General features: G+C 39.5%; 1 protein-coding gene across 4 annotated transcripts in view; it reads right to left on the bottom strand.

Annotated features, from left to right (window-relative positions):
• Window positions 1–3,265: 3,265 nt before the first annotated feature.
• Window positions 3,266–20,911, bottom strand: part of LOC131156474 (protein CHROMATIN REMODELING 35-like) — a 31,839-nt gene continuing 14,193 nt past the window's right edge. For 2 of the 4 annotated variants that reach the window (XM_058110186.1, XM_058110185.1), the window contains exons 5-7: window positions 8,530–8,688; window positions 3,814–5,594; window positions 3,266–3,673 (exon numbers count right to left, since the gene is read on the bottom strand). In XM_058110186.1, the coding sequence (XP_057966169.1) occupies window positions 3,670–3,673; window positions 3,814–5,594; window positions 8,530–8,688 (1,944 nt within the window). In that variant the 3' untranslated portion in view covers window positions 3,266–3,669. Of the gene's footprint in view, window positions 5,595–8,529; window positions 8,689–20,911 lie in introns of all 4 variants that reach the window. The other 2 variants (XM_058110183.1, XM_058110184.1) reach the window with 1 other exon arrangement.

The following is a 20,911-nucleotide window of genomic DNA, read 5'->3' on the forward strand; positions in this document are numbered from 1 at the left end:
CTCTCTCTCTCTCTCTCTCTCTCTCTCTTCGTTTTTGGCCCCGCCAATCATCGAATCAAAGATTTGAGGCTACCACGACGCTCCCGGCGAAGTTCTTTACGAGTTTTCCAGAGCGGATCATTGGGGAAACGAAGTTGGAAATCATCCCTAAGTTAAGGTAAGGGTTTTTAAGCCAAATTTGGTCTTATGGTAGTTATACGAAATGATGTATGCATGAAAATACTGAAATTTAATACTGAGAGTTTTAAGTTTCAGGGTATTGATCAGGAAATCCTACGGGGGTCAAGTTAGGATATTTTAAGGGATTTCTCAATAGTCAGGTAAGAGAATAAACTAAAACAGTTATTTTCCAAGCAAAATATTATTAATTATGAGTAAATTTATTTTCAGAAAAACATATGTTATATTTGTATATCACATATGAAATGTATGTCTAGAAAATACTGCTATTATGATTAAAATGTATATGTATGTATGAGATGCCAGAAATGATGATTTTAGAATATGAAGTATGACTTTAAATGGCACATGTGTGGCATGAACATTATTTTTATGTGAAGTGAATCATGATATGAATGATTTTACGAGCAAAACATATTTTCAGGTATTTTGAAAAGACGAGTAATGCTATATTGAGTTTAACGAATATATGATAAATGAGTTATTTTCAGAATGTAAATACCTGAAACGATTTTGGCATGAGGCCATATTTATGTTATCAGCGCGAGGCCGTATTTACAATTTTGGCACGAGGCCGTATTTATGATTTCAGCACGAGGCTGTATGTATGATTTCGGTGCGAGGTCGTATTTATAAAATGTTCGGTACGAGGCCGTATTTATGAAATTATGTACTATATGTTATCAGAACCCGGATGTTAGTTTAGTTCAGTTCAGGAGATCGGTACCGTAGCTATATGTGTAGATCAGATATCTACGTCAGATTAGTGCTAATCATCCCACGAGGGGATGAGAAATGGATAGTCGATGTGACTTTCAGTAGAGTGTGGACGTCCACCTGGCAGTCCGGACCAAGGTTTGGCAGGCTCATCATACTTACAGACATATTTGACTCGATAGTGGTCGGCCAGCCATTGTCGGGTCTCGCCTTCGAGTTGCACAACCCGTCATGGGGGATAAGACACGACATTAGCTAGCTATTCATCTTGGGTATGTTTTCAGTACTATTTACCTATAACAGATGTTTTATGTATGATATGACTTGTTAGAAAATATGAAAGCATGTAATTATTCAGTATGATATGATGAATTTTTATGAAAATATAAAATGCATTGTATATTTATAAATGCCTTAAATGTTCATGTTGCCACACAACTGTATTTAGTTTATTTTCCCTTACTGAGAAGTCTCTCACCCCCAAACTTAATTAATTTTTTAGGAGCCCCTGAGTGACTGGCGGGTCAAGGCCGCCATTGAGCTAGTGAGATTACCCTGTGAGGAGGGTAAGATTTGGTAATAGGGTTAGAGTCATTTTGTGTTTGACCCTAGAGATATTTTGATGTATATGAGGATGTATAGAAGTACAGTTTTGTAATGTTATAGAAAGCTCTGGCATTATACTTTGTGGATGGATGTTTGGATTTTATGTTTATTGCTGCGTAGAATTCCGCTGTGTTTGATAGGTATCCTGTTACCCACGGGTTCGGGTTGACCATATTTATTTATTATGTTATATTTTATTGAAGGTCGCTACAATTTGCAGCCATTGAAGAACAGATGTGATGTTGGACATAATGTTAGATCAGTTCAGATGAATCAAACCGCCGAATTGGGTCAGATCTGATCTCTACAACAACTAAAAAAAATATAAACCTTCAATTTGATAATCTCGCTGTAAGAACTGAAAGGCAAATTCAGCGATTGCTTAATCTGAGAATGTCGGAGAACAGATACGACGCCGGAGAATGAAGACAACTGAGATCCGAGGTTTGAGACCTGCCGGAAAAGGTAGAGAAGACAAACACTATGAAGACAAAAATCAGAAGAAGAGAGAGACGATGTCGAAAAAACGCCGCCGGAAAATCAAGAACCTACTGAGATGGCACCGGAGATTGAACGGTGCACTGAGATAAGACCAGAGAAGGTAGGTTTGGCCGGAGACTGCCCAGAAATCATTGGAGACTGAGATGAATGGAGACGCCTAGAGGAGATGATCAGAGTGACGACACCGGCGACTACGGCGCGAGAGAGCTGAGAGAGAACTGTGGAAAGATGCCAAAAAACAGAGATGCAGCTGAAAGAGGACCATGTGCATGCGAGTTTGAAACACGCCGGAGATAGACCAAAACTGAGGTGAAGGTGGATCATCGAAAACAACGATAACTGAGAGAGCCGCAACGCCAGAGGGAAATTGAGCACGAACAATAATCAGCCGAAAACGAGAATCAGACAGAGAGACTATGTCATCAGAAATTAAGAAATACTGTGGAATAACTGTGATGCAGGAATAAAAAAAAAAAAACAAAGAAACAAGATTTTGAAAATAGTGGAAGACTGAGAGAAGGGTGAGAGAGAGAGAGAGAGAGAGAGAGAGAGAGAGAGAGAGAGAGAGAATGGCGATGACGTTGAGGAGAATGACGTCGAAGATGTCGCTAGAGTTGGGTGACGAGAACCAACAGCGATGGAGTTCGAGGGTGGTGATGGCCATCGGGAAGCAGAGAGATCAGTGATGGGAACAGAGTCCAGCGGAGGAATATGGCTTAGGGTCATTGATGATGAAGAAGATGGTGGGCAAGAGCTGCAGGGTTACAGGAGATTAGGGTTGCGGCAGTGGCGCGGTTAGGCTCTGATACCATGTTCAATTTGGAGAAAGACATTTTTCTATATTATTATTCAACATTACAAGGGTGTATATATATATACATGAGTCAAGAAACAAGATCCCAAATTACTCCTAAATATCGACTTTATAATAATTATACAATAATTGAAAAATGGAAAGTATAGATATTTCTCTAACAAATCAAGCCCAGAGGAGTGACTTCTGACACAACTTACCTAAACTTCCTTCTAGACATCCTCCCTATTGCCCCATGCGAAGGAAACACTAGAAATACAATTCAATTGATCAAGCTCAGATGTGTGAGAACTGCAGTTTTCAGTAAATAAATGAACTATATTGCTCAAATTTTCCATATGATTTGATATTTTTTGCCAACGCATGCTTTAGTCTCATCTCCTATCAACAGCAAATATCAGCTAACTGCAAAAATGCTAACACAGACAGCTCCAAAAATTTCATGAGTGAGATGAAATGCCAGTCATCCAAAATACCTTAACTAGAAAATGGCCTTGTCTGAGCAAAAACATTTACAAATATTAACCGAGATTAATAACCATAGCAGAGAAGCTCTAATAAGCTATCATTCGCACTTAAACATCCACATTCATCCTATCTATATTTTCTAATCTTTTTACTCGATAAGTTGAGCATCATTTATTTACAGAAGTCCAAAATGGATTACCCCTGCGACACTTACAGCCAGCATTGATTCAAAAAAGAATGCCCGGGGCTCTCAGGAGTGCTTGAACATGAGCAGGACTGCACGAAAGGTGCCTTACTACGAGCAGCATGAATCTTGAAAACAAGTCACAAGAAATGGTAAGACTATTGATGCAAATCCCTTGTTTAGACCCCTTTTCCAGGATTTACCTGAAAAAAAGAAAATAAAATGGAAAATGTAGGACGACATATATATATATATATATATATATATATATATATATATAGGACAAAATGATTGAACATATATATTAAAACTCATTTGGAATAGAACGAACGAACACGCTGACCTTTTGAACAAAGCCTTTATATCTTCACCGAGCAATGGGCTTCCCAGAAAGGTATCACCACAATCCTTCACATCAACAGAGCTCATTTCGTAGTCTTGATGGACACAACACTCATCCCATTCAAACCACAGCTTTGAAATCATCTCCTTTCGGAAGGATGTCAAGTGGTCTTCTTCTTCAGGTGAATCAGCAGCAACAAGTCTGTAAGTGTACACTTTTCTCTGTTGGCCTGGCCGAAAAGCACGGCCTATTGCTTGGCGGGTTACTGAAGGATTAAGGTGGACATCCAAAATTAGAATGCGAGATGCCCCAACCAGAGAGATTCCTTCACCACAAGCTTTAATTGACCCAAAGAAGATTTTGGCATCAGCGGAACCATTAAAGCATTCCATGGACCACTCCCTAAGCTCAGAATTTGAATCACCTGAGATCATAAAAGTTTCTTTTCCAGGGCTCCAACCCTTGACTCTCTTTGCTAATCTCTCCAAAAATTTCAGGGGCAGGAGATACTGACTGAAAACCAGCAGCTTCTCACCAGTCAATTCACACAAACCCAACATGCCAAGAAAGAACTTGGCTTTCACTCCATCTTTGACATTCAGTTTCTCAATTATCTCATCTATCTTCTCGTCATTGACCAATGCAGATCTATCTCTAGCTGCAGGATTTTTCTCTGCAAACATTTTCAAGCATGGGTGCACATAAACAGCGCTGCCTACAGAATTTCTCTTGAAATTATCCAGCTTCTTTAGCTTCTCAACTTCAGTTCTCTGTTTGGCACTTAAAGTGAGGTGCACAGTGAAGTCAACAAGACCAGGTAGTTCTTCCAAGAAGTCTCCCTTGTAGTAGTGAAGAACTTTGCTGGTCATCTCCCGAAGATCTTGTATAACACTCACTTTTCTCCTGAAATCATCATCCTTCTGAAGTGTGTTCTGTACCAAGTCATAGAAAGTCGAATTTGCACTCGATTTTACCATCCTTCTTGCACCGGCTATCTGTACTTTGCTAATGATGCGCTTGACAAGTGCTCGGGAAGTATCCAGTTTCAAAAACCTGGGCCGAACAAGATTCAATATATTGAATACCTCTTTGACATGATTGTGGAATAGAGTTCCAGAAAGTACTACTTTTCGAGGCGTCTGAACCTCTGCTAAAGAGTGCAGCACATCGGTATTCTCATTTCTTGGAGTGTGACCTTCATCCAGAATAAGAACAGAAGGTGCCTTCAACAGTATTTCTCGACAGGCAGCCGTCATCTGGCAGATTTCATTGTGACAAACAATCGACGAAAACTGCTTATACCCCAGAAAGAGAATGCTCTTCTGTTCTACCCATTTCTTTAACACGTCCAACTGTTGAGAACGATTTTCTGCTTTTGATGAGTAGAAGTCAAAGAGTGGAACGTCTTCAATCTGCCATCTCTGAAATTCTTTCTTCCATGTGGCTAATATGCCTTTTGGTAGTACAACAAGTGGTCTAGCATTGGGATACTTGGCCAGAAAACTCTGCACGAAACTGATGATCATAAAAGTTTTTCCAGATCCTGGAGCATGTGCCAAGATGCAGCCCCCTGGATTGTCAGTCACCAAGTTCTGTAGCAGAAAATTGAAACCCTCCACTTGATGGGGTTTCATTTGCTTCATGTGCCTTGGATGGGCAAAGACGTGAGTTACAGTTGATTCGTGCTCAGATAACTTAACCCCATGAGGGAGAATTTCAACTGGCTCTCTGTCTTTTTTATTCCAAGTTTCAGACATGTAAGTTCTTGTTGTTCTTGTTGTCTGAGTCAGAAGAAATAGGTCATCAAAAATAAAGGAATTACCAAATGGAGGCAGTAGATGAAGGCAGCATCAAAACCTTTGAATATCTGGGTCTTGATGGCTTAAAATACAAAAAAGTGTGCACTCAAAAGTTCAAAAGTTAATTTAAAAAGCCGCTAACAGATAACAGAAATAAACATAAGCAATGTAACAAGAATACAGAAAAAAAAAACACTAATTAAGCAATAGAATACCCAATTATGGATATTCAATAAAAAAATTAAGAATGTGGAAGAATATTAAATGTTAGTGCGTTAGATACTTAGATGTTCTTATGGCAAAACAGCTATGGCATTTTCCTATAGAGGACACTTCTCTTTGGCATAAAGTCATTAAAAGTAAATTTGGTTTGCATGTGAATGGCTGGAATGCTAACTTGGGAATAGATGATCTTCATTGAGCACATATAGTTGTATTTCTCAGATTTACACCCTCTTCATTCCTTATACTAAATTTGTTTTGAGTAGTGGTTCTCAAATTCATTTCTAGGAAGATATTTGGGTGGGTTATAGTTGTATTTCTCAGATTTATACCCTCTTCATTCCTTATACTAAATTTGTTTTGAGTAATGGTTCTCAAATTCATTTCTAGGAAGATATTTGGGTGGGTAATACTGCGTTGTTCATCTCCTTTCCTCATCTTTATCGTTTGTCTTTGAGGCATAATGATAATGTTTCCTCCTTTCTGATATGATGGTCAAATGTCTTCTTGGTATTTGCATTTTCAAACAACTCTTAATGATAGAGAGATGGATGAGCTCTCTTCTTTATTCTTGTGAAACCTTTTTTGTATCATTTGACTAGTGCTATTATGTCCTTTCCTCCCCATGAAAGAATTTGGAAGGCCAAAGTTCCCTAAATGATCAAGGCTTTTATTTGGTTAATGACTAGTGCTATTATGTCCTTTCCTCCCCATGAAAGAATTTGGAAGGCCAAAGTTCCCTAAAAGATCAAGGCTTTTATTTGGTTGGTAGTTAATAGAGTTAACACCAACAATTTGTTGAATACCAGGAGACCTTCGAAGGCTCTTTCTCCTCAAGTGTTTTTTTGTTTTTGTTTTTTTAAAATAAATGTTTTGATGGTTCAGAAGCAGCTCCTCATCTGTTTTCGCATTGTGCCTTTCCTTGGACATTTTGGGATAAGCTTTTGGTTTCTTGGGAGGGCATTGGGTCTATCTAGAGTTGGTAGAGGATTTGTTGGCCACATCTTTCTGGTTTTCGTAGGAGTAAGGATGCAGCAGCATTGTGGATATGTGGTTTTTGTAGTGTTGCGGGCACTATCTTTGGAACAAAAATGCACACATATTTACAGGGAAAAAGTTGACTACCTATTTATTATGGGATACGGCTTATTATTTTGCCTTGATTTGGTGTTTTTCTGCTCGGTGCTTTAAAGGAGTGGTATTATCAGATATTCAGCAGGATTGACTAGCATTGTTATTTTGAAGTTTTTTTTCCCTTATATTTACTTTGTTTTTTGTTTAAAAGGATTTCTTATTCTCCTTATTGTACATTCTTTCTCTTTAAATAAAATTATCTTCTTTTCTTATAAAAAAAAAAAGGAACATTAGTTAACTATAATTTGCAAACAAGCAAGAAAGGAACTCCAGTGACAATAAAATTACTATTGATACTATTGTGCACAAATATTTTGACTAGTAAATGGGAGTTAGAAACAGTAAAATAAGGGTGAAAAAAAAAAAAAAAAAGCATAATTACACAACAAAAATTTTAGAATCAAAACACAAGGAGGACACAGTTAACCAAACTGCAGGCAAGCAGCTAATTGTGCTCGAACTAACCCCATAGACCATGGAGATATGCTATTATATCCAGTTGAAAGCTGTAATGACCCTTGCTCACTAGAATGATGTATTTGGTATGCTTTTAGGGGGAGTGCTAAGGTAGTAATTATTGCATTCAACAATATTGGCTTCAGCTCTCTGATAGCGAGATCTGGACTAGAGCCTGCTTGGGACACCTTTGGAGCAAAAGTAATTCCATGGCATAAAATTATTTGTAAGTGTTATAACAACTTAGTGAGGAAGTGATCTTTCATCTAAAATTATCTTAGAAGGAAATTTTAACAACTAAATTTTCCCTTGAAGTGATTTTAGTTTCAAAATCAATTTCCAACTCCAAGAATGTGATTACCATCCAAATTGTTGGAAGCTAGCCAAAGCATAAATTTGCACTATTTGATCACTTTTAATTTAAAGTTGTCCCAAACAATTGCAGTCAAGTACATGCATCTTTTTTTGCCATTCTGCCCTATCAAGAGTTATAAACACTGCTAAATTCTTGAAATCATGTTCTCTCGCCATCTTGTTCCTGCACTATTTGCCATCGTGGCATCTTCATCATAATCAAAATACTCATATGCAACTATGTATTGTTATACCTAGGGACATGCCAGCAGTTTGAGCTTGGGACTTCCGTGCTGGAGGCCTTAGGTTCTAATCTTTGGAGGTGGTGGAAACGATATGGGCTAGGAGATGGGCTACCTCCCATTGTGTAGCCTGGCCCAATAGGGAACCAATGGATAAAAAAATTTGCATTGGGCATGGCCAAATTGTGAACCTCACTAACCTAGTTCAGATTTTATGTTCAAGAACTGATTAAACTTGCAGCTCATTTTCTTGAGGGGGTTAAGGGTGAGGGATGGCGATGAGGAATAGATGGAGATATATGGCAAAGTTTTATAATTTAACATGTTTTTGAACTAAAAATGCCCGAACACAAATTATATATGCCTAGCAGCTTCATCTACACCACAAACAATTCTAGCTCAAAAATCATGATTTATAGATCCAACTTCAAGCAGCTTAAGTTCATAATAGAGTAGTAAAAAACATGATTACTAAAAAACAAAACAAATACACAAGAAAAGGCCCGCACCTTGCCATACTGGAATTCAAATATGGTATCAATTGATCTTTGAATAATCCCACAAATCCGACAAACGTAGCCGAGATCATCCCTTAGGACAAAAGAATGATCACAGTCATCTCCACCTCCAATGACATGCTCATCAGATAACGAATCTACAGCAGTATCCTACAACACAAATTATAGTGAACATTACAAGATCTTCTTCGAAGATGGAAAATTGGGGGCATGGAGTTCAAGTCTTGGGTTGGAATAGCACAGTATTCGACAACACTTAATACTATTTTATATTGCATGTTGAGAATTTATCTATTATGTGTGGATTGCTAGTAAAGCTAAATGTGTTTTTGCATGGATGCATGATTGCACACACATCGTAGTGTAGTCACTCTGTAGCACAACTTTCATTGACTTCATGTTCATCTATTTGTTGATTAAATTAAAATCTAATTAATAATTCTATTCATGTGAAGAAAGAATGCACGACTTTAAAGTTCTTTTGTGCTTTCAATCCACTACTTCAAATAAAAGAATGACCCTTTCAAATTATAAACGTGATCCCGAGCTTTTTCAACAATAACAATGAATCATTTGCATATAAGAATGGAGAAGTTATTGCTTTCTCACTCCTATCTCTTCACTTGCATATTTCTAGTAAAATAATGCTACAAGATCAATAATATTAAAAAAATTAAAAATATATATATAAATGGAATTTCCAATAGCTTTCCAAAAATTTAGATGCGGATCAATCAGGGACCCCTTATCCTCTCTAAAACCCTTCTTATTCCCAGTACATTTTCTTCAATATACGGGGAGAGAGAGAGAGAGAGACAGAGAGAGAGAGAGAACTAAGGATTTGGTTTTATTTTTTCCCGGAAAAGGAAACCTTAAAAGTGATTTTAAATCTAAAAGAAAAGTTTAAAATAGAGAAAACTGCTAGATCAACCAAACAATTAAATAAATAATCCATAGAATTAAGCAGCAAAAGAGACACAACTATATTAAATGGTAATACTAGGAAGGCATACTAGGGTTTCCAAGGAAAAACGTTGAAGACTTTATGATAAAGAATAGAGGTATAACCTTGAATAATAAATAATCCATTAGCAATTGTGCCCATTGTGGGCACTGGAGGAGCCCATGGATGGGCTTGATACACATGGGTGAGCACCAACTTGACCCAAAAGCTTAAGCCTATTGGGTCTTGGGCCCAACCATGTATATAAGCACCATCATCCACTCAATTTTTCCAATGTGGGACAAACACACAAGTGGAATTCTCAACAATGTCCCCCTCACTTGTGAGTTCCAACTGCTCCCCCTTGAACGAAAATGGTCTCCTTTATGTGAGTAAGCCCAATTCCCCAACAATTGCTCAAGTGGGCCTTACCACTGGCGCCTTACGTGCCTCTGAATCAATCCTACCTCCCATGTCTTGACCCTATTCGGATCCATCCAAGGTCTAGATGATCCTTATTGGCCTCGGTCACACGCTTGGTACTCCAATTGTTAGCACGTCAGGGGAATTAGCTTTACGTCTCAACTTTTACAATGTCGCTCACCCAGAGTTACGAATCGTCGGCTTTGATACCACTTGTGGGCACCGGAGGAGCCCATGGGTGGGCTTGATACACTTGGATTGTAACGCCCCAACCCGCCACGTGGGGCCCAAGGTGCTACTTTAGTGACGTCTGTGTACTTGATACCATATTCATTGTAAAAATGCAGCAGAAATAAATGATACATTCTCCAAAACACATTACGAGAGTTCTAAACTACTAACATACATAGCAGTCTCCCAATATCCATATTGCGGACCATAATATAATACAAAAACCATCTCAGCCCTTACAACCCTATTACACATCCAGGGACTTCAAACATACATAATTACATTAGAGTTCTTACAGACACTCATAAAAACTGAAACTAGCTATCACCCCGCCCCGGAGCTCACTAAGCTCGATCTCAAGATGGTCCTGCAAAGATGATTTGTATGCTGGGGTGAGACACTTCTCAATAAGGTAGATTAAGTTAATATCAATGTGTGGCTAACGTGAGTTTTAATGTATACAAAATATCATCAGTTGTTAATTAACCATAGTTATAAAATCATTCTCTGACCATACTCACACACACACACGATTATTTATTAGCGAAACTTCGCAAGGATAGGGGAGATTACAAGCCCGTACATGAAGCTCCCCTCTGTTCTAACACGTTATGCAACCTGGTATGACTACAATTGATACTTATTAGGGTACTCGCCTTTCTCGGCAAGCCCTTGGACGGAGAGTTTACTTCGTTATAAACATTTATGCACTTTAATTCATATACAAATACTCGCACCTTTACAGTTGAAAAATATGCATTTGCTTCCTCAGTATAAACCAGTTCAATAAATAATAACACCTTTTACATAAATCAACAGATATGTGTAGAAGACACTCCTTGGGACTAACACAACATTTACTTCCCCCATAGTACGGGTTATGCGACCCAAAGCCTAGACTTATGCCCTGGTGGATCAGCCCAGACACAATCAAAGTAACCATCTACAAGTCCATCTATAGCCATCAACAACTTAGCCATCAACAACGGCGGAGACCACCCTACACCTCTCAGTACAGTGTGGGCGCACACGGTCTCAATATAAGTTCCTAGCAACAGTACCGTGCTCACAATATAACTAGTCCTCAGGGTTCTTACATCATATCATGCAATTTAAATAGTAAACATTGTAGTATAAATCTCATTTCATATAGAACCTGCCATTTAATAAAACCCGGCCCCCGGACGTCATATCAAATCCAAATATTTTGCAAAGGCAATTCGAATATATTTCACAAACAATTCAGTATTTTCACAACCATACCCCAAATCCGGTTACACAATAGCTATACTAATTATTCATTAGTCACACGATTTCAGTGTTTAAACATAATCCACAAATAACCAACAAGTACCTCATAGTATATTTAGTTTATAAACAAGCTTTTCACCGTTCATTTTATTCAAAATACCGTATCATATATCCTATATTTGAAAAATCTATTTTTGAACGGTTGGTTTTCGAAACAACCTTTGAAATCATAGTATACTTATTTAGAAAGCAGTTTAATCGGTTCAAACTTATTAAAAACCTGACTTAACTTAATCCCCTTACCTGTTTTCCTAAAACTATGCCAGCAGGGATTCCAAAACTGCACCTGCGGCGCTCACATGAACCCCTAAATTCATAAATCCTACTTTAATCAACTCAACCCCAAGTAAAATACTATTTTAATATTTCCCAGGCCCAAAAACTTCAAATAAATGATTAAACTCCCAAAAACATCAAATTTTCTTAATTCCCTAAATCTTACCCTAACCTTGGAGTGGTGCCTGGAAAACCTAGTTCAAAAATCTACTCCGCTAGACTTGTAGAGAAATGCTCCTGAATCCTCGTGGTGACTTCTGATCATCGATTCGGGCGACAAACGACGAGAAATCGAAGAGAGAAGAGACGAGGTTCGTGGGTTAAAGAGAGAGAGAAGATATTTTATTTTTCTAAAAAAAATCTCTTGGCTTCTTTTATAAGACATTGACCTAGCCACGTTCGTCGACGAATTTAAAGCGTACGTCGTCGAATTGCAGAAGAACATTCGTCGACGAAATAAGGGATTCGTCGACAAACCTTAAGCCTAAGATTTCCTAGCTCTCAGAATTTCTTCGTCTACGACGCCAGCACTTCATCGACGAGTCACAGAAGGGCACTCGTGGACGAAAACCAGGGATTCGTCGACGAGTCCTGCTACGTTGCCCTTTTAAATTTTTCTTTCTTCTTTTCTTATTCATTTCTTTTGTTTTTTGAGTTCGGGTTTCTACAATCTCCCCCCCTTATAAAAATTTCATTCTCGAAATTTGCTAACTGTTATCGATCACATCCTTAACTCACGATCCATCTCTACAAAAGAGTCGGTAACCACCCACATAACGGCCTCATCCCAAGTTTATTAAATACTCTCAGTTATGGCGGAGGAATACTGTGGTTACTCACAATGTCTCGGGGGATTACAATATCATACAAAACTCTCCAAAAGACCATTCATATACGAAACCGTAAATAACTGACAAAACTACACAACCTACCTTATCTAACCTGCAAATAAAATCAACACTTACCTGTGCCGTCGTACTCAACTGTCTAGCACTAAGTCTCTTTGAAAAGCTATGGGTACTTATGGTGTATTTTCGTTTCCAATTCCCAAGAAGCCTCCTCAACTGCATGATTACGCCACAACACCTTCACTAATAGTATTTCCTTAGTACGCAGTTTATGTATATTCCGATCTAGAATCTGAACTAGTTCCTCCTCGTATGCCAAGACATCCTCGATCTTTAAAGGCTCATAACTTATCACGTGCGAAGGATTTAGCACGTACTTCCTTAGCACTGATATGTGGAAAACATCATGAACCCTAGACAAAGTTGGGGGTAACGCCACTTGATAGGCAATTGGACCAATCATTTCCAAGATCTCGAATGACCCAATGCACCTAGGACTCAACTTGCCTTTCTTTCCAAACCTCATCACCCCTTTCATCAGAGCAATTCTCAAAAATATCATATCACCAATCTCGAACTCCAGCTCCCGTCGGCTAGTATCCACATAACTTTTATGCTGACTCTGTGCTGTTTTAATCCTCTCACTGATAAGCTCGACCTTTGCAGAGGTCTGCTAAACTAGTTCCGGCCCCAAAATCTGCCACTCTCCTACCTTATCTCAGTACAACGGAGATCGGCACCAGCAACCATACAAAGCCTTATATGGTGGCATCTCAATACTAGCCTAATAACTGTTATTATACGCAAACTCAACGAGTGGTAGATATTGAATCCAACCATCCCCAAAATCCAGCATACATGCCTGCAACATATCCTCTAGAATCTGAATGGTCCTCTTGAATTGTCCATCCGTCTGTGGGTGAAACGCGGTACTAAAAGTGAGTTGAGATCCCAAAGCGTTTTGCAAACACTTCCAGAACCGAGAGGTGAACCGTGGATCTCGATATGAAACAATGGAAACCGGGACACCATGAAGTTGTACAATCTCCTGCACATAAAGCTCTGTCAGCCTATTCATAGAATAACTGAATTTGATTGGAACGAAGTGCACAGTCTTCGTCAGCCGATCCACGATTACCTAGATGGCATTCTGTTCATGCACCGCTGAAGGCAATCTTGATACGAAGTCCATCGAGATATGCTCCCACTTCCATTTAGGGATATCAAGTGGTTGAAGTGGTCCCGCTGGCTTCTAGTGCTCTGCTTTACCTACTGACATGTCAGACATTGTTCTACAAATCTGGAAATCTCCCTCTTTATGTTTCTCCACCAGAACGATTCTCACAAATCTCTATACTTCTTAGTACTTCCCAGATGAACAGTATAAAAAGCGATGAGCCTCTTCTAGAATCGTCTTTTTAATCCCCGCATCGTTAGGCACACACAATCTGGTGTGAAATCTGAGAACTCCATCCTTAGAAACATTGAAGTCCATTTGCTACTCACTCCGTACTTTCTCCACAATTTCCATTAACTTCGCGTCTCTCATCTGAGCGGCTTTAATTTTCTCCTGCAAGATTGGCTAAATGATCAAACTAGCAATGAACGCCTGTGAATTCCCTTCCACTAACTCTACACCCAACTTTTCTAGGTCCATCCTAATCTAATGCTGTACAACAACCGCTAAAACTGATGCACCCATTGGCTTTTGACTCAAAGCATCAGTTACCTCATTAGCCTTTCTCGGGGGGTAACTAATGGTACAGTTGTAGTCCTTTATCAATTCAAGCCATTTTCGTTGCCTCATGTTCAACTCCTTGTGGGTGAAAAAGTATTTTAGACTTTTGTAATCAGTAAAGATCTCGCACTTTTCACCATATAGGTAGTGCCTCCAGATCTTTAATGCAAAAACTACAGCTGCCAGCTCTAAGTTGTGCGTAGGATAGTTCTTCTCGTACTCCTTGAGTTGGCGAGAAGCGTACACAATAACCTTTTCTTGTTGCATCAAGACACACCAAATTCCTTTCTGAGATGTGTCACTGTAGATCACAAATCCACCCTCTCCTAACGGAATGGTCAACACTGGGGCAATGACTAGTTGTTGCTTCAACTCCTGGAAACTCTGCTCGCATTCACTAGTCCACTCAAACTTCCTGTTCTTCCTCGTAAGCTGCGTCAGAGGACCTAATAGCCTAGAAAACCCCTCAACGAACAGGCGATAGTATACTTCCATACCCAAGAAACTTCTAACCTTGTATATGTTCTTCAGTCTTGCCCAATCCACTACCGCCTCTACTTTGCCTGTGTCCACTGAAATTCCCTCCTTGGACACTACATGTCCCAAAAATGCAACTTGTTCAGCCTATAACTCGCATTTCTTAAATTTAGCATATAGTTTTCCTTCTCTTGGCACCTGAAGCACTATCCTCAGATGTTTCTCGTGTTCCTCTAAGATATTTGAATATACCAGTATATCGTCAATAAACACTACCACAAACTAGTCTAAATATTGGTGGAAGACCTTGTTCATCAGAGCCATGAACACTGCAGGAGCATTTGTCAATCCAAACGGCATAACCAAGAATTCATAATGGTCATACCGAGTCCTGAATGTGGTCTTTAGAACATCTTCCGACCTAACATTCACCTGATGATACCCAGATCGCAGATCAATCTTAGATAAAACCTACGTGCCCTTTAACTGGTCAAATAGATCGTCAATACGGGGTAACGGGTACTTGTTCTTCACCATCAACTTATTAATTTTTCGGTAGTCGATGCACATTCTCATCGAACCATCCTTCTTCTTTAAAAACAACACTGGTGCTCCCCAGGGTGATACACTCGGTCTAATGAACCCTTTGTAAAGTAGTTCCTATAACTACTCCTTTATCTCCTTTAATTTAGCTGGCGCCATTCTGTATGGAGTCTTGGAAATGGGTGCTGTCCCTGGGTTTAATTCAATGGCAAACTCCACCTCGCGATCAGGAGGCAATCCCGATAAGTCCTCTGAAAAAAACATCCGAGAATTCCTTTATCACTGGGATATCCTCCAGCTTAAGTACTTCCTTTGGTGCTTCTTTTACAAATGCAAGGTGCCCCTGGTCACCCTCCAGAAGTAACCTCTTTGCCTGAATTACTAAAAGGATCTGTGGTGTAGAGCGCACACACGACCCGATGAATTTAAACTCTGGCTCCCCAGGAGGTTTGAACACTACCTCCTTCCCGTGGCACTTAATGCTCGCATAGCTAGATGCTAATCAATCCATCCCCAAAATAATGTCGAACCCATGCATGTCAAAAACAACAAAGCTAGCAAGCAACCTTCTCCCTTGAATCTCCACTAGGTAGTCTCTGATCACCTTACTACACACCACAACTGACCATGTCGGCGTGACCACACCTAACTTGGTATCTAACAACCGAGTCTCTACCCCGCACAATTTGACCAATCCCCAAGATACGAAAGAGTGTGTTGCACCTAAGTCAAACAACACAGCAGTACTATTTGACAAAATGGAAATAGTACTTGTCACCACATCGTCGGTGTTCTCCGCATCTCCTGGCGTAAGCGAATACACTCGCGCCTGGGTGGTGCCTCTCTGGTGACCACCTCGGCGTGCTTGGTTACTTCCCCGATACTGATGGTATAGAGGAGTGTGAGTCAATATCGCGCAACAATCACGTGCTATATGTCCAGCCCCACAACACCAGTAGCAGCCAGTTGGTCCACCCCTGCACTCACCCCAATGCCTCTAATGGCATTTGGGACAGGTAGGACGCAGTGGATTCCCCTGATGGGCTCGATATCCCATATCGTGCTGCTGACCTGTAAAATTACCAGGCCTCCTCCATGTACTATGGCTGGTACTAGTCTGAAATCCCTGAGGCAAGGGCCTCTTCTTCTAGTTTACTGCTAGTTTCTCACCCTCCTAAATGTTGGCCTCAACTGCCATGGCCTTATCCACCAACTCAGAAAAAATCTAAGTCAACAGCGCCACCACCCGTGCATGTATTCTTTGCCTCAAACCCTTCTTAAACCTCTGGGCCTTCTTCGGCTCGTTTGGGATCATGTATGGAGCGAAAAGGGATAGCTCCATAAACTTGGCCGTGTACTGTTGTACGGTCAAGTGTCCCTGAGTCAGATTCAAGAACTCCTCTACCTTAGCCTCTTGGGTAGCGGTAGGAAAGTATCTGTCGAAGAAAACCTCCCTGAAAATGATCCAAGTAATAGTCGTAGGTCCTGATCGCTATTCCTCTACCAGTTTTTCCAATCTCCATCACCTATTCGCTTCCCCCACTAATTTAAAGGTGGCATACCGCACCTTATGTTCCTCTATGCACTCCAGCACACCCAACAATTTCTCTATTTCCTGAACCCAATCTTCAGCTGTGATCGGGTTCGCTCCTCCTGCAAATGCTGGCACATTTGTCTAGGTAAACTGCTGAAAAGTGCAGCCCTGACCAATCGGTGGCTGATTCTACTCTCTGGAGTCCCTCCGGTTCTCCTTCCTAGCCTGCCGCGCTATACTTTGCAGCACTGCCAAGGCATCCCTATCATCCTCACTGGAAGTATCCACGTGATTATCTCCTCCAGCCATGATGTCCTTTCCTCTGGAATCCATCCTGAACATAGGATAGAAATCGACTTAGAAATTCCACATTTATCATGGTTGATTTAAGTATGGAATGAAGAAATAATATAACATATGAGTTTGTAGTTAAAAAGAATCATTTACACAATCCTGCCACAAAACCGTCAAGGTATCTACCTCTAACCATAACACCAGCACTACGCACATACTCATCCGACCTAACGTTCCCACTTAAATTTCCAAATTCCAATCTCTCAACCCAAAAACGAAATCATTGATGGATTTACCGTGGTTTTCCTAAAATTGTCATTCCAATAAAAACACAAAAGACCGTCAAAGGATCACTGTCTCTAAGCTTTTGGACCAAGACTCGCCTAATCTACGCACTTTTATCCTTATCTTATCTCAACCTATACTCTGGTAATCATCCACTATCAAAGTCTGCAGAACCTAGCAAACCTAGGCTCTGATACCACCTGTAACGCCTCGACCCGCCACGTAGGGCCCAGGGTGCTACTTTAATGATGTCTATGTACCTGATATCATATTCATTATAAAAATGCAATGGAAATAAATGATACATTCTCCAAAACATATTACTAGAGTTCTAAACTACTAATATACATAGCAGTCTCCCAATATCCATATTACAGACCATAATATAATAAAAAAACCATCTCAGCCCATACAATCCTATTACACATCTAGGGACTTCAAACATACATAATTACATTAGAGTTCTCACAGACACTCACAAAAACTGAAACTAGCTATCACCCTGCCCCGGAGCTCACTAAGCTCGATCTCGAGATGGTCCTGAAAGGATGATTTGTATGCTGGGGTGAGACACTTCTCAGTAAGGCAGATTAAGTTAATATCAGTTTTAATGTATACAAAATATCATCAGTTATAAAATCATTCTCCGACCATATTCACACACACACACACACGATTATTTATTAGCGAAAGTTCCCGAGGATAGGAGAGATTACACGCTCATAGATGTAGCTCCCCTTTGCTCTAACACGTTATGCAACCTGATATGACTACAATTGACACTTATCAGGGTACTTGCCTTTCTTGGCAAGCCCTTGGGCGGAGAGTTTACTTCGCTATAAACATTTATGCATTTTAATTCATATACAAATACTCACACCTTTACAGTTGAAAAATATGCATTTGCTTCCTCGATATAAACCAGTTCAATAAATAATAACACCTTTTACATAAATCAACAGATATGCGTAGAAAACACTCCATGGGTATAACACACCATTTACTTCCCCCATGGTACGGGTTGTGTGGCCCGAAACCTGAACTTATGCCCTAGGGGATCAGCCCAGACACAGTCAAAGTAACCATCTGCAAGTACTTCTGTAGGCATCCACAACTCAGTTGCAGGTCTGCTAACCTTACCACTTCCTGACCCGGGTCCCCAGGAAAGGTACTTCATCCTTACGCAGGCTAAATGGCGGAGACCACCCTACAAGTCTCAGTACAGTGTGGGAGCACACAGTCTCAATATAAGTTCCTAACAATGGTACCGTGCTCACAATACAACTGGTCCTCAGGGTTCTTAAACCATATAATGCAATTTAAGTAGTAAATACTGTAGTATAAATCTCATTTCATATAGAACCTATCACTTAATAAAACCCAGCCCCCGACCGTTAAATAAAACCCGACCTCTGGCCGTCATATCAAATCCCAATATTTTGCAAAGGCAGTTCGAGTATATTTCACAAACAATTCAGTATTTTCACAACCATATCTCAAATCCGGTTACACAATAACTATACCAATTATTCACCTGCCACACGATTTCAGTATTTAAACATAATCCATAAATAACCAACTAGTACCTCATAGTATATTTAGTTTATAAACATGTTTTTCACCATTCATTTTATTCAAAATAACATATCATATATCCTATATTTGAAAAATCCATTTTTGAACGGTAGGTTTTTCGAAACAACCTTTGAAATCATAGTATACTTATTTAGAAAGCAGTTTAATCGGTTCAAACTTATTAAAAACCTGACTTAACTTAATCCCTTTACCTGTTTTCCTAAAACTATGCCAGCAGGGATTCCAAAACTGCGCCTGCGGCGCTCACACGAACCCTCAATTCATAAATCATACTTAATCAACTCAACCCTAGGTAAAATACTATTTTAACATTTCCCTGGCCCACAAACTCCAAATAAATGATTAAAATCCCAAAAACATCAAATTTGCTTAATTCCCTAAATCTTACCCTAGCCTTGGAGTGATGCCTGGAAAGCCCAGCTCAAAAATCTACTCCGCTAGACTTGTAGAGAAACGCTCCTAGACCCTTGTGGTGACTTCCGATCATCGATTCGGGTGACGAACGACAAGAAATCGAAGAGAGAAGAGATGAGGTTCGTGGGTTAGAGAGAGAGAGAGAGAAAGAAGATATTTTATTTTTCTAAAAAAAATCTCTTATGGCTTCTTTTATAAGACATTGACTTGGCCACGTTTGTCGACGAATTTAAAGTGTTCGTCGATGAACCTTAAGCCAGAGATTTCCTGGCTCTCGAGATTTCTTCGTCGACGATGCCAACACTTAGTCGATGAGTCACAGAAGTGCACTCGTTGACGAAAACCGGGGATTCGTCGACGAGTCTTGCTGCTTTGCCCTTTAAAATTTTTCTTTCTTATTTTCTTATTCATTTCTTTTATTTTTCGGGTTCGGGTTTCTACATGGGTGAGCACCAACTTAACGCAAAAGCTTAAGCCTATTGGGTCTTAGGCCCAACCATGTATATAAGCACCTATCATCCACTCAATTTTTCCAATGTGGGACAAACACACAAGTGGAATTCTCAACATACATATTAAAAGCAGTAAAATAGAGACAACTATCTTAAACGGTAATTCCAGGAAGACATCCTAGGGTTTCCAAGGAAAAAAGTTGAAGACTTGATGATAAAGAATAAAGGTACAACCTTGAAAAGTTTTATTCCAAAATAATTTTTTTGCTGCGAAGAAAAGCAGGCATGTTTTGTTCATTTTGTATTTCTTTTGACAACTTATAGGTTCACTATGAAACAACATCATTCTTGTTTTGGTAGTAAAGAGAATAAAATATAATAAGAGGCACCAATGGGACAGAATCCACTCCATACCTATAAGCAATGAAATCCAAAAGCATGAAGTTTTGAAAAATCCACCTTAAGCCCCAAGAGAGACAATTCCTCTCCCGCAAAAGCTCTCATATTTCTTACCCTCCACACAAATGTAAAAACAATAAGAGAGATCAAAGCAACAATTTATCTACTTTTTGTAAACAGATGATGAGCCCACAATTCATCCTCAATAGAACCGGCAACCCAATAGAATAGTGCTACTGAGAAAGTCAACTCCCACAATTGGCAAGAATTCAAAAGGTTTGTATAAAATATTTATTACATATTTCACCTCTTTCTTACAAAGTTAGTACATACTTATGATAGTTTTCGACCTTTTAAAGATTATTAATAGTCAAAATTATCTCCCAAATTGCTTGCTAGGAAAGAATGGCTATCGTTGTATAAACATCAGTCTTCCAAACTACTCCAAATGAATCTAAACCAACTACATCTCTATCACCCTCCCTTGCTATATAGTCCATTATTCCAGTAATAAGATTTTACATCAAAGCATCCTCCTTTACCAAGGTTCCATGATCCATTGAACACCATCCTTTTTGCAAGTCAACATCCACCGTACAACAAATCAGA

This window comes from Malania oleifera, chromosome 5 (genome assembly GCF_029873635.1).
Source record: "Malania oleifera isolate guangnan ecotype guangnan chromosome 5, ASM2987363v1, whole genome shotgun sequence".
NCBI classification, from domain to species: Eukaryota; Viridiplantae; Streptophyta; class Magnoliopsida; order Santalales; family Ximeniaceae; genus Malania; species Malania oleifera.